The 13432-nt window shown below is 37.5% G+C and overlaps 1 protein-coding gene across 2 annotated transcripts; it reads left to right on the forward strand.

Annotated features, from left to right (window-relative positions):
- The first annotated feature begins 3204 nt into the window (after window positions 1-3204).
- Window positions 3205-9627, forward strand: LOC122318716 (proline-rich receptor-like protein kinase PERK3). Of its 2 annotated transcripts, none has more exons than XM_043136292.1 (8): window positions 3205-3575; window positions 4623-5051; window positions 5475-5846; window positions 6647-6859; window positions 7684-8055; window positions 8204-8447; window positions 8531-8678; window positions 8881-9627. In XM_043136292.1, exons 1-8 carry the CDS (start codon window positions 3545-3547, stop codon window positions 9271-9273), a joined length of 2202 nt encoding a protein of 733 aa, XP_042992226.1. In that variant the 5' UTR covers window positions 3205-3544; the 3' UTR covers window positions 9274-9627. The 2 variants fall into 2 exon arrangements, with proteins under 2 accessions (XP_042992226.1, XP_042992227.1); XM_043136293.1 differs by having other exon boundaries at window positions 8896-9627.
- The last annotated feature ends 3805 nt before the right edge of the window (window positions 9628-13432 follow it).

A 13432-nucleotide genomic window follows, 5' to 3' on the forward strand; every position in this document is an offset into this window, starting at 1 on the left:
TGAGGTCGACCTTGGCGATGGCAAACAAAAAGAATCCTAAAACACGAGAGCAGGAACAAGCAAAGCGCAAGAAAGGAAAAACATGAAGGATGAAATTCATAACCTTCGAGAGAAACACAAGGAGATTGCAAGGAAGGTGGGCACGTCATTATTCGTAGACCAGCTACTCGCAAGCATGGGCTTGCCTTGCACTAAAGAGATCAATGCCATCCTCCTGCCTAAAAAATTCAGGGTTCCCACTATGGAGCTATACAATGGAGGACGGGACCCTCTCGAGCACTTAGATATTTTCAAAACTCACGTGACGTTGCATGGATACCCTAGTGAGATAGCATGCCAAGCATTCCTATTGACTCTTAAAGGCTCAACTCAAGTATGGTTTGGGTCCCTAATGCCCGGTTTTGTGGACAATTTTGACGAGCTAATCAGACTTTACCTAACCCAAATCATGTCAAGCTAGAGAAGACAACACCTACAGCCTATCTCCTTACCATCAAACAAATAGAGGAGAAATTCGAACTATCCCTGGAGGTTTCGAGGGTGGAGTTACCACATCCTCCAGCGGGAAGGCCTAGGCACGGCGAGCTCAGTCCCATGAGATATACTTAGCAGAGTACCGCCCAGCTAAGCACCAAAGAAGTGAGCCGACCCTAATTGTCTCCTCTGGGGAGAATGACGAAGAGGGAATGTTATACCCCTACGATGACGCACTGGTCATAATCATACTGGTAGCTAACTTCACCACCCAAAGGATCCTCGTCAACAACGGTAGCTCTACGAACATTCTACTCTAGAAGGCTTTCTCCCGAATGGGAATTGATGGTGCACAACTACAACCGACCCCGACACCACTAGAGGGATTCACTAGGGATGTGGTGCATCCGGAGGGCACTATCATGCTGTCATTCCTCGGGGGCATGTCACCCTGCACCACTGCCACCATGGTTTATTTCCTTGTAATGAAGGCCCCATCATCGGCAGACCCACCTTCAACAGCTTACAGGCAGTCACTTCGACTTACTACCTCAAAATGAAGTTTCCAATTCTTTGAGATGTAGGAGAGGTCCGAGGGGAGTAGGTCACAGCGTGAGAGTGTTACATACAGGTGCTCAAAAACCCATGCAGGCCTTAGTCTTGGCTCGCCCTATTGGGCTCTTGGGGGAGGGAGAGAGTACATGGAGGGAGATGTAGTGTGTCAAAAGATAGGCATTGCTGGGAGAGGCTCCAAAGATCTTATTCCCACTCTTTTCAATTTCATTTTTTTTGAATTTCTTTGGACACTGTAAATTTGCACTGATTAATGAAAGGATTCCGTTGTGTTTTCATTGTGTTTCAGGAAACTGTGCTACATTCACCTTAGAAAAATAGGATGATCTGTTTAACAAAGTTAGTGATGGACAACAAATTTATTGCTCAACATTTACCTTCCCTACGATGCCAACGGGCAAGAGTTGGTTCAGTCTCAAACTACCGGAATACCTATCTCTCCAACAAGGTGAAACGGGAGAGTTGGGCCAAAAGCCGTTCTTCCCCTCCCATGGTAAAGAGTGGGTCCTGCCCCTGGTGGCCCAGTCAGTAGCCATCTCACTACTCTGACCTTTTAAGTATTAATAATTTTCGTTCTTCTCAGCATTATTCCGTTGTCTCTGTCTTTTTTGGTTGAGCCATGTCACCATTATCCAAGTGTTGCTCACTATCATAAGACATTTGCAATCATTGCAAGGACTATTACATTTGTAGTCTACCACATCAGTAGCTATATCTACTTCGTCATTCTTAGCATTCTTTCTCTGCCTCTATCTTTTCTAACTAAGCCCTGTCACATTTATTTAGGTGTTGCTCACTGCCGTCAAACATTTGCAATCGTTGCAAGTACTACTACGTCTACAGTCTATCATGCCAACAACCATGTTTGCTTTGTCCTTCTCGGCATTCTTTTTCTACCCATCTTCTACGGCTAATCCTTGCCACCTTTCAGGTGCTACTTAGTACCGCCAGACATCAACTACAAATATTGCAAGGAATATTACAAAATTTCTAAATTATTATGCCACATCATCATCTTGCCACATCAACACACTACAGCTCGATTTCGTTATTTGGTTGACAACTTTAAGTTGGTTTCTCATCCACCTTGAGTTCGAGCAGGGTTTTTAGTATATATGTGTGTGAATTGTGTGTATGGGTAGGAGTCCTACATTGCTTGAGTGAGACTCTTGTATTATTTTAACTTTTTCAAAAATAAAAATAAATAAATGCCACGTTAGGCTACATTGAAAGATGCACAATGATGTATATAATACAATTCTAACAAAATCAAATGAAAAATTCAACCTCCTAGCTATTGGTCTTGATCTAAATAGATGCAATAAAGATACTCGGCAATTATTCTTGAAGAAGACATAAATCATGTAGAATACTCATCAATCAAAACATCTAGTCATAAACCACTTAGAGAGAAAAATAAAATGCTAGAAAAAAGAGGCCAGAGATGGATAGAGACGATTGAAGAAGAAGAGAACCCCTCGGACCAAACAATAATTAAAGAAGAAGAAAAATAATAGTTCCAGTCGTGAGTGTTTAAGTATCATATAATCATTTTGAAAAAAATAAATAAATATGAGATTCATATAAAAAAAATTAATTTTTTAATAATAAATTTTATTTTTTTAAAATAATTATACGATATTTATATAATTATATATAATATTATTAAAAAGAAAATACAAGTGAAATTGTGAATAGGCCCAAGAGAAACAAAGTAGACGCATTGACAAGCGCATCTGTTTCATGTAATTTTTTCGTACCTATCTTTTTGCAAACTCTATTTCTAGTTGTCTAAGCGGATGCTATACTCATGACGTATGAAGTACAGAGTTTTCTTCTCTTCTCTCTCTCATTCTTCAGGGGTTGAGGAGAGAGAGAGTGAGAGAATGGGCAGACAGAACGTTTAGAGAGTTTGGTACGATTACCAAAGATCAGTTCTACCCCAAGTAGAAAGCTTACGTGTCCACTTTCTATCCGAGGACGTAAAAATAGGTTTGATCCAGGTTGAAAGACTCTCTCTTCGTAAATAAAAAAAAATTAAAAATTTAAAAAAAATTCAAAAGAGCATAATATTGCTTTTGTAGTTTTTTTTTTCAACGTTAAATTGTTCTATTCCGTTAACGGCGCACGTTAGACGCCGATATAAAGTCCGTGCGCTTCCCTAACCCAACGACATCTCTCCCCCAACAGTCACAGAACCATTCCTTCTGCTCTCTCTCTCTCGCTCTTTCGACGGGCTCGAGTTCGCGGTTAATAGTTTCTCCGAGTTCACTCGGTAATGGCAAGCTTGACTACGAGTCCACTTTCCCTAGGTCGGATTTTCACGATATATCCGCCTCTGGATCCTCCTCCGTTTGCGTCTGGAGATTGTTTCAGCTCATAGTGTTTGTACGGGGGTCGGGTGCGTGTTATGTTCGTTTTATAGTGTGATCTCGCCGTTGATTTCATCGAATCTCGCAGATCTGAAGCCCTCCACTGTAAATCAACGGCGTCTGTGATGTCGGTGCTCGCAGTTTCCGTACCCACAGGTAAATCTCGTTCGTTCGTGGTTTAATTTCTATTCCATATGCCCATTTCTGAGTGATACGGTTGGTTTCCGAGAAAATGTGTGGAAAATGAAAGGAAGATAAAGGAGAAGAGAAGAATGTTTTGAATCTTATGCGATGCTTTGCAAAACCGACAAAAAGAAGATGGGACTCAAATTTTGCGTCTCTTGCATAGTTTTGTTTAGTCTCTTGGAAACGATAAAACTCAGTTTAGCGCAGTCAAATGCTAGGATTATGTTCCAAATTAAAAAATAGTTAAGATCCTCTTTTTTTTTTTTTTTCCCTCATCGTTTATACGTTTCTAGAAAGTGCATTAAAGTATATTATCTCATTTTATGCTGTCGGGAACCTGAAAGCATAAAAATCTATGCTCAGCACTTAGCAGTGAGACACTTCAACTTAGTTGTGTTCATAATCGGGGGAGCAAACATGACGCAAACTGGGAGATCGGCACTTGACACTTATTTGCTCTTTATTTACTTTTCACTGGAAATGAAGAACACTGTGCTTGGTATATCGACTGAAATTTTAATTTCCTTGAACTATGTGATGGGTTGGGGCTTGCTGAGTTATAATTTCTATCAAAACTGGTTTGTATTGCGGCAATTCCCTTTGTTTAGCTGTGTCGACAACCTAGAAATAGATGATGGAATAAAAAACCTGAATATCGAGCTCTGTGATTATGATTTTTTTTCCCAGCCCAGCTGCTTGGTACAATTGTTCCAAGGCTTCCTGTGTTTTGAAGAATCTAATATATGGTATTTAAGTTTCTTTTACTTTTTCTGTATCATGCCAGCTTCCAAATTGGGCATCAGTTTCATTCTAATATTATTTTTAGTTGCACACAATGCTGGGCTTTGGTCATTATTCTGTGTGTGGTGTGTTCCTTGTATATTTTTTGGAGCAAACTACATTACTCAGTTCTTGAATTCTTGACATTTATGAAATATAAAGTTCATGTTATTATGATTCCTACTATGATTTCTTCTTCTCAATAGATTGAATATCTATACTGAACAAATGTTGCAGGAGTTCCTGAAAAGCTTCAATGGTGGTTGATGAAACGGTTGCTTCTATTATTTTATGTGATATTCATCACAGATGCTGATGTACCGAATAATCTCTTGGAAGCCCCTTTAGTCTCTCCAACTACTGCACCTGCTATTCCTGATCTGCCTCTACCGGCTGAGCTTCCTCTATTACATAAACATCAACACAAGCATTTTTCTCCTCGTGGTGCACCGAAAATTGCACTTTCACCAGCCCATGCTCCTTTTTATGGTCCACTGGTAACTTCGAGCCACCCTCCTACTAGTTCACGACTCTCGAGACCTTCAATGAAGAGGACTGCATTAGCACCACCTGTTGCTAGTTTTGAGCACATCGCCCCAATGCAGTCTGGTGCTGGTGCAGTTCCTTCTGGATTAGCTCAGCCACCTCTATCCCCCTATAACTCTGGCAAGTTTTATTCCGGAATTGACTTTTTGTAATTTTTTTTGTTAATCTCTCCACTGTCTTGATTATCTATAATTTGTAGTGCAACTCTTCCATGGAAAGAGTGGAATGGTCCTTGAATAGATTAATTTATTTTCTTATTTTATTTTAAGTTTCTGCATTATTTTTTCTCTACTGTGCAGTAGACTAGCACATTGAACAGTTAGCTTAACTTTGAAATTGACTCATGAAATTTCCTTTTCGATCGATAAACAAAATTTTACTGAGCATAAAACAGACAAAGGCCCGGAGTACACGGGACGTATACAAAAGCGTCGCCTATGCATGCTAGTTTAGCAATCGTATGAAATTTTCGGCTTCTTCTTTATCAAATGGGTGGCTACCTACTTTTATATTAACATGCTTACTTATTTTTTGTTCTGCCAGACTGTTGTGCGCAAGACATGGTATTGAAGCGTGCGACTCAAGGGTGTCACTGTGTGTATCCGATAAAGCTAGACCTTCTGCTTTTAAATGTCTCTCAGAATCCTAATTGGAATCTTTTTCTGAATGAATTAGCTTCTGGACTTCGTTTGGAAGTTTCTCAAATTGAGCTGATCAACTTTTACGTACTCAGCTTATCAATGTTAAATATTTCAATGGATATAGTTCCAAAAGAAGGGATCAGTTTCTCTGCCCGTGAGGCATCTGCAATAAACTCTTCCCTTGTCATGCATAAGGTTCATCTAAACCCTACGTTAGTGGGCGATTATGAACTTCTCAATTTAACCTGGTTTCAGCCTCCACCTCCTCCACCAGGTAATTTTGAGAAGTTGTCTAATGCATTGATAAGGTGTTTTGGTCCTAATGTATGGTTGCCTCTACCGCATTCTCTGCTTTGGAAACCTTTGTATAAATTTTCTTTCTTTTTGTGTTTTTTTTTTTTGGGGGTGGCGACTATGATTTTAACTTTTGTTTCCATGCATTGAGTGATATTCTTGTTTAAGCATAGGGAATAAAGCAATGGTTGTAAGAACAGTGACAGGGTCAGTGCTCATATCCATGGCTCCTGATTGCTGTTAATCTTGATATTTTGGCTCTACACACCCAGGCTGAAGAAAAAAAAAATATGATCATAACAAATTAAAGCTGCCTGGTGGGCTGGTTGAGCTTCTTAAAAAGTTGGGATGTTATCTTGGTTATGGCGCATCTTTAGCCACTTGTTTCAAAGCCAAACTAACAGATACTTGCTGATATTGAAGATATACCCGTTTCTTCTTTCATATGACATAAATATAACAGGCACGCTCAATTATATATACACATGTACATTTATTTATGTGGTTAAGTTTTCCAAAAGTTACTACTGGCAATCCAAGTGCGCATTCTTTTTAGGTTTGGGCTGGTGGTTTAAAATCTGAAAACACCAGTTAAAATTTTGTTTTCAAAATTAATTTTGGCTTCCCTTTGCTTTTTTCAGAATTAGTTTTGGCTTCCTTTCTATATCTCTTTTATGCACTACAGTACCTTTTTTTTGCCCCTAGATTATGTTGATGATTTTACTGTGGAACTTTGCACTGCTATTTTAATATTGACATAGCATTGCATCTGATATTCAGCTCCTGTTGTTACTCCTTCACCTGTGGAATCCCCACCACATCAGGATCCAAATGCTACGTCACTCAACGCTTCAAACAGTGGGAGGCATTCAAATTTAGTTGTAATACTTGGCATTGGTGCTTGTGTACTATTCATTGCTGTTATATCTGTGCTTGTACTTTGTTTGTGCACATTCCGCCATGGGAAGGCCAAAGCATCTCCTGTGGAAACTGGTATAATCTCAAATTCTGAGTTATGTATCTCAGGTCTTTGTGTTTTACATCTTGTTAATATTCTGGACAATAACCCTCTTAACAACTTGCTAGTGGTAGAAACCATTACATGTAACTGCTTTCGATAATGCCTTTAAAGTTTGTGCTTATGGGATTGAAAGAAATAGCGTTCTAAATAATTCTTAATTTACTTCTCAACAGGAATGTTAAAAATATAACCATGCTTCTACAGTCTCTCTACTTATTGTCATTTTATAAACCTTTATTATTATAGTCAGGGAACATTTGAATGATTTGAATCTGAGATTCTGTGTGTTTCATGCAGAACTTTTTTTTTTTTTTTTAAAATTCTCTTTGGGATTGAAAATTATCAGTGTGAGAGGTCGATGTTAAGGTCTATTGTAGATTTTTTTTTTTTTTTTAAATTCTCTTTGGGATTGAAAATTATCAGTGTGAGAGGTCGATGTTAAGGTCCATTGTAGATAATATACTCGGCTTTGACTCTAGTTGACTTTGCCAAGGGTTGCCTCACGGATTTAAGTTTTTCCCATTCATCAAACAGCTTGAGAATATATTACTACTTCTTTATGCTTTTAAGAGAGTATTTCAACTGGGCCTGTTTAAGAAATTACTAGTGAAGATGACTTGATGGAATATAACGTCACTGGACACCTCAGTCTGAAAAAGGCCTGAAACGCCAATACTGATACTTCAAATGGATTTGATTTTGACAGTTGCATGACCATTATGGTCTTTCTTTTTTCATGGAACCTTTTGTTTATTACTTCTGTTTCAATTAATGGTTTTCTTTTCTTCTCTCTCAGAAAAGCCGAGGACTGTGAGTGCGGTTCCAGCAGTAGGATCTCTTCCCCACCCAACCAGCACTCGGGTACTGGCATATGAAGAACTTAAAGAAGCTACAAACAACTTTGAACCTGCAAGCATACTTGGAGAAGGTGGATTTGGTAGAGTTTTCAAGGGAGTCTTAAGTGATGGTACAGCTGTAGCAATTAAGAGGCTTACTAGTGGAGGGCAACAAGGGGATAAAGAATTTCTGGTAGAGGTTGAGATGCTTAGCAGGCTGCATCACCGTAATCTTGTGAAGCTTGTGGGTTACTACAGCAGTCGTGACTCTTCACAACACCTACTTTGCTATGAGCTTATCCCTAATGGAAGCTTGGAGGCTTGGCTCCATGGTATTTTTTTTAATCACTGATTCTACTAGAATCTTGAGTTTGATGTTTCTCTTTCTACTGGAGTTTTCTCTGAGTAGAAACTTAGAGAAAGACGACATTCTGTGTGTAAATCTCATACACAATTGACACTGACTCTGGTTTGCCTTAGGTCCCCTGGGAGTAAATTGTCCTTTGGATTGGGACACTAGAATGAAGATTGCACTTGATGCTGCAAGAGGGCTTGCATACCTGCACGAGGACTCACAGCCCTGTGTTATTCACAGAGATTTCAAAGCCTCCAATATATTGCTTGAAAATAACTTTCATGCTAAAGTTGCTGATTTTGGTCTTGCTAAACAGGCTCCTGAAGGCAGAGCAAATTACCTCTCCACACGAGTGATGGGCACATTTGGGTTGGTCTCATTCTCTTCAGTCCTTGATTTTGTTGTTTCCATAATTAACATTGGTGCTAAGATGGAATGAAATTAATCTACAGGTACGTAGCTCCAGAGTATGCCATGACTGGACATTTACTTGTTAAAAGTGATGTCTACAGCTATGGGGTTGTGCTTCTTGAATTGCTGACAGGAAGGAAGCCAGTGGATATGTCACAGCCATCTGGACAGGAAAACCTTGTCACTTGGGTTAGTCTTATTTTTAGACCTATCCCTTTTTCTTCTCATTCTTTTTCTTGTTCTTTAATGTTCATGGTACATACCTTTTACATTCAGGCCTTTTATGCTGATCTGATCGATTGTCATGTGTTGCATAATTATTATCCTGGAAGTTTATTTTTTTAACTTGTCAAAACAAAAATTATTATGGGCAGAAAATAAGACCACTCAGTGGTATTGTTTTCAGGCTAGACCAATTCTTAGAGACAAGGATCGACTGGAAGAGCTTGCCGATCTGAAGCTTGGAGGAAACTACCCAAAGGAAGATTTCATAAGGGTTTGCACAATTGCGGCAGCTTGTGTTGCTCCTGAGGCAAGCCAAAGGCCTACAATGGGTGAAGTGGTACAGTCACTTAAAATGGTGCAGCGTGTCACAGAATATCAAGATTCCATGTTAACCTCGTCCAACAACCGGCCAAATCTAAGGCAGTCATCTACTACCTTCGAGTCTGACGGGACATCTTCGATGTTCTCTTCTGGTCCTTACTCGGGTTTGAGTGCCTTTGACAATGACAACATCTCGCGTACAGCAGTTTTCTCTGAAGATCTCCATGAAGGACGATGAAGGCTTTTTAAGGTAAGTTAACCAGAAGTCTTCATTCGGTGTAAAGTTTAGCTGCCATAAACAACATTGTGATGAGTGTTAGGAAAAATGGAGCAGGATTTTCGACATGATGTTTATAACTGTTGTTAGTGGGAGTGGTAGGAACAGGTGCTTTTGGGTATCCTTCATGGAGAACGATAGTTCATTCTCCCAGAGGCTGTGTTCTCCTCCTGGATAGATTTTGTACGTATATATGCCTTGTAGCTTTTTTAAAGGGTATTTTTAATTTAGTGTATTTGTATTTCTGGTTCTGTCGTTATAAAACTTGAAATTGATGTGATATTTTCCGACCATTCCATGGGATTTGGGTTTTTATTCTTTGTATTCATTCAATTAAAAGTCATTTTCAATCATACTTAGTAATGAGATGCATTTTAGGTGACTTTATGTGTACAACTTAAATAAACAATGGCATAAAATGTATTATATCAATAGGCATAATTCGGAATGATAAACTTTAAAATAAAGGATACTATTTTTATTTTTTTACTAATTTAGTAATTAATTTCGATTGCATGACTTTTGTTCATTTTTGGTGCTAGTTTCGTCACCCAATTCTCTCTGTCTTAGGCATAGAAAATTGATTTCTATATTATCGTAATACATATATTATCGTACATGGTGCGACTCCAACATTAAATTGTATAAACTTATATATTTTTATGTTTGTATTGAAAGAAAAATGTTCAGGATAAAAAAAATTACAAAAGATGGATACGGACCACTGTGATCAAGTATATGAACGGATGAACCGAATTGTTGCTGCTCGCCGATAATTCGTGTTTGTGGGTTATTATTTATAAGGGTGTACAAAAAATTGCCAAACTGGCCGAGAACCGATCAGACCAACTGCTGGTGGTTGGAACTGGCTGCAACGGGCACGGAACCAGTCGGTGGGTGGCAGAATTTTATGAAAATCGATTGTCCTTAGTTCGGTCATGGTTTAAAGTTGGCTCAAGCTGTTGAACTGGCCAATGACTTCTAATATTATTTTTTTAAAATTATACTTATATGAGTTGAACCGGCCAATGACTTCTAATATTATTTTTTTAAAATTATACTTATATGAAATGACGTTATTCTACTTAAATTTAATTGGAATTGTGTCGTTTTACGTATTTCGTTGTGTTTAAACATAATTGAAAAGACGTCGCGTCGTTTTATCCATTACAGAGCCAAAAAAAAAAGTGGAATGATGCCGTTGGATTTAAAACCAAACGGCATCGTTTTCAATTTGTATAGTCTTTTTCCACCTTCTTCTTCCTCGATATGTTTTCTGTTTCTCACGTATTTTCTCTCTCCTCCGCAACTCTCTCAAGCAAACATTGCCGGCAGGGGGGAATTGAGAACCGACGAAGTCGATGGAGACAATTTTTCTCCTTCTCATTAACTAGTGACGGTCGCTTGCTTCACCATTTTCATAATTGTTGGTCGGTGGCGGTTTTGCTCAAAATCGCACCGAATGGGTCAATTTTCACCTCTAATTATTTATATAACAAGTGATAGGATACAACTATATTAAAATGTTAAATTGATCGTATATAAGTCAATTATGGAGTTTATGAATGAAAAATTCTACTCATCATCCTCATAACATACACTGCATAGTTTTTAATTTTTAATTTTTCCCTTACTAAATGTGTGGTGTATGGATGATGAGTAGAATAATTTAAGTAGTTTTAGAGAAATAAAATAAAAAATAAATAAAAATAAGTATGGTGTGTGAGATGATGAGTAGCATAGCATAACTCTATGAAAATGTTATCATTTAACTTGTTTATCACTCATGGGCCGTGGCTAACCAAACTAGACCATTGTAACCCATATCTAATAATATTAAGGTCTTGTTGGGTTAAACAGATGATATGAAAATTGAAAATTGAATAAAATATTATTAGAATATAATTTTTGTTTTAAAATTTAAAAAAGTTAATCGTTTATTGTATTTTTTCTAAGAATTTGAAAAAGTTGTGATAATGAAGTGAAATGAGATGAGATGATTTGTGTAACCAAGCGATGCTTAAATTCTAATTGCTGGGTTGATATTGATTCATAGATTCTATCAAAATTAATTTACCATTAGTATTTTTATAATGTTTTAACATAAAATAATATATATAATTTAATATCCTCCAATAACTCTAAAGCATTTTTTTACTAAAACATGGGCAAGAGTACTTTCATCCCTTTTAATGCGATTGACATTCCAGCTATCAAAATGTAAAACCTTCTGTTTTGCATCCAAGACTAAAACTCCCGACCTATGGTAACATATTTCAAATTGAGTAATGCTATTAATGACATGAATGGTATCTCCTTCAAGTATAATATTCCTTAGGCCAATTTAGTAGCAAGGATAATAGCTTGCATAGCTCCAAAGGATTCAGCAAAGTAAGAATCAAGAAACAAATCCCTTTTATGGTTTGCCCTCATGATCTCTAATAATGATCCCTATACCCACTTTGCTAAAGGCTTTATTAATTGCTGCTAGACACCCTTAGGAGGAGGTTTCCACCTGCAGCAACTATTAACTAGGGCTCTATGCCTTTATTAGATCTGACAACTCCTTTGTGAGCTTCTTGGAACTTCATGAGAAGAAAACTTGTCATGAAAAATTAGTTCATTATTCATTTGCCATATCTTCTTTGCTGATAATGCAATTTCTTCCAATAGTTCCTGTTCATATAGATCAACCATTGTTGCAAATAGATTAAAAAACAAGTTGCAAAAAAGCCACTTTTTTGTATCCTCTTAGTATATAGGCACATTATATCCTTGGTTGCAAAACACTTCCATATAGCATGAATAGTATCTTCCTCTTCCCTCAAACAGATAGGACAACATGAAGATTCAACAACTTTATTCTTATGCAATTTCAAATTTGTAGGTAGAGAGTCCAAGCAAGCTCTCCACATAAAAACTTTACTAGCATTAGGGATATTGAGCTTCCAGATTTTAGACCATGCTTCTTTTTTAGGATTTGAGTTTGAGGCTTACCCTTTAGCACGATCCAAGATATCTTTTTGCAAACGATATGTACTTTTGATAGAAAATTGACCATTAATAGTGCATCTCCAAATAAGTTTGAATGGATAGTTTGATATGCTAATGGGGATTCTTCTAATAATCTTAGCTTCATTTCTAAAAAAAATACCTTCAAGAAGTTGAACATTCCAAATTTCAAATCAATAAGAGTAGCAACACATTTATTAGCATCCAAAGATGTTAGTGGGACTTTGAACTCTATAGGTTGTTGGCTAAGGTAGCCATTTATCATTCCAAATTCTCACTTGTTGGCCATTACCAATTCTCCATATATTACCTTCCTCTACCAGTTGTTTAGCTGCAATCAGACTTTTCCAAATACAAGATGGATTGGAGCTTAGCTTTGCTTAAAAAAAGAAGAAGATTGAGGGAAGTATTTAAGCTTTAAGATCTTGCTAGCTAGAGCATTTGGTTGTTGTAATAGCCTACACCCTTGTTTTGCAAGCAAGGTCAGATTGAAGCACTCCAAGTCTCTAAAGCCCAAACTTCCTGCTATCTTTACCTAGCCCATTTGATTCTAAGAGACCCAATGAATATTCCTCTCATTTTGTAGCTGACACCACTAGAAATTATTCATGATACAATAGATTTCTCTTAGTAGAGCTTGGGAGCTTAAAGACACCCATGCAGTAAGTAGGTAAAGCTTGAATCACATACTTCAGTAGAATTTCCTTGCTAGCTTGCGAGAGGAACTTTGTTTTCCAATTACTAATTTTGCTTTTCATTCTAGTCTCATTGCTTGTGTTTGAGCTGAAATAGATGGATGTTTTTTCTTTGTTGAGTCTTTGATCAAAAGCTTTTTCATAGGTGTCAAGAAGATCAGTCATTCTGCTCCACTCTCACGTAGATAGTTTTACAAAACAATAAGTTGTCATTTGTAAAAAAATAGGTGATTAATGCAAAGTTTATCTCGAGCTATTGGAATGCCTGATATTGATTTATTGCCTCAACATGGTTAAGAAGAGCACTCAAATCTTCATAACATAGAAGAAAAAGGTAAGGGAACAGTGAGTCACCCGCCTTATTCCTCTTGTTACTTTGAAAGAAACTTGTAGTTATCCATTGATGAGAACAA

The sequence above is a fragment of the Carya illinoinensis genome, chromosome 8, assembly GCF_018687715.1.
Source record: "Carya illinoinensis cultivar Pawnee chromosome 8, C.illinoinensisPawnee_v1, whole genome shotgun sequence".
In the NCBI taxonomy this organism is placed as follows: domain Eukaryota; kingdom Viridiplantae; phylum Streptophyta; class Magnoliopsida; order Fagales; family Juglandaceae; genus Carya; species Carya illinoinensis.

Excerpts from the sequence above, each read along its gene's own strand:
- LOC122318716 (XM_043136292.1), top strand. The coding sequence starts at position 3,545 with ATGTCGGTGCTCGCAGTTTCCGTACCCACAG. Across the intron at positions 6,860-7,683 it reads AGCATCTCCTGTGGAAACTG|AAAAGCCGAGGACTGTGAGT; the intron begins GTATAATCTCAA and ends CTTCTCTCTCAG. Across the intron at positions 8,679-8,880 it reads AGGAAAACCTTGTCACTTGG|TGGTATTGTTTTCAGGCTAG; the intron begins GTTAGTCTTATT and ends AAGACCACTCAG.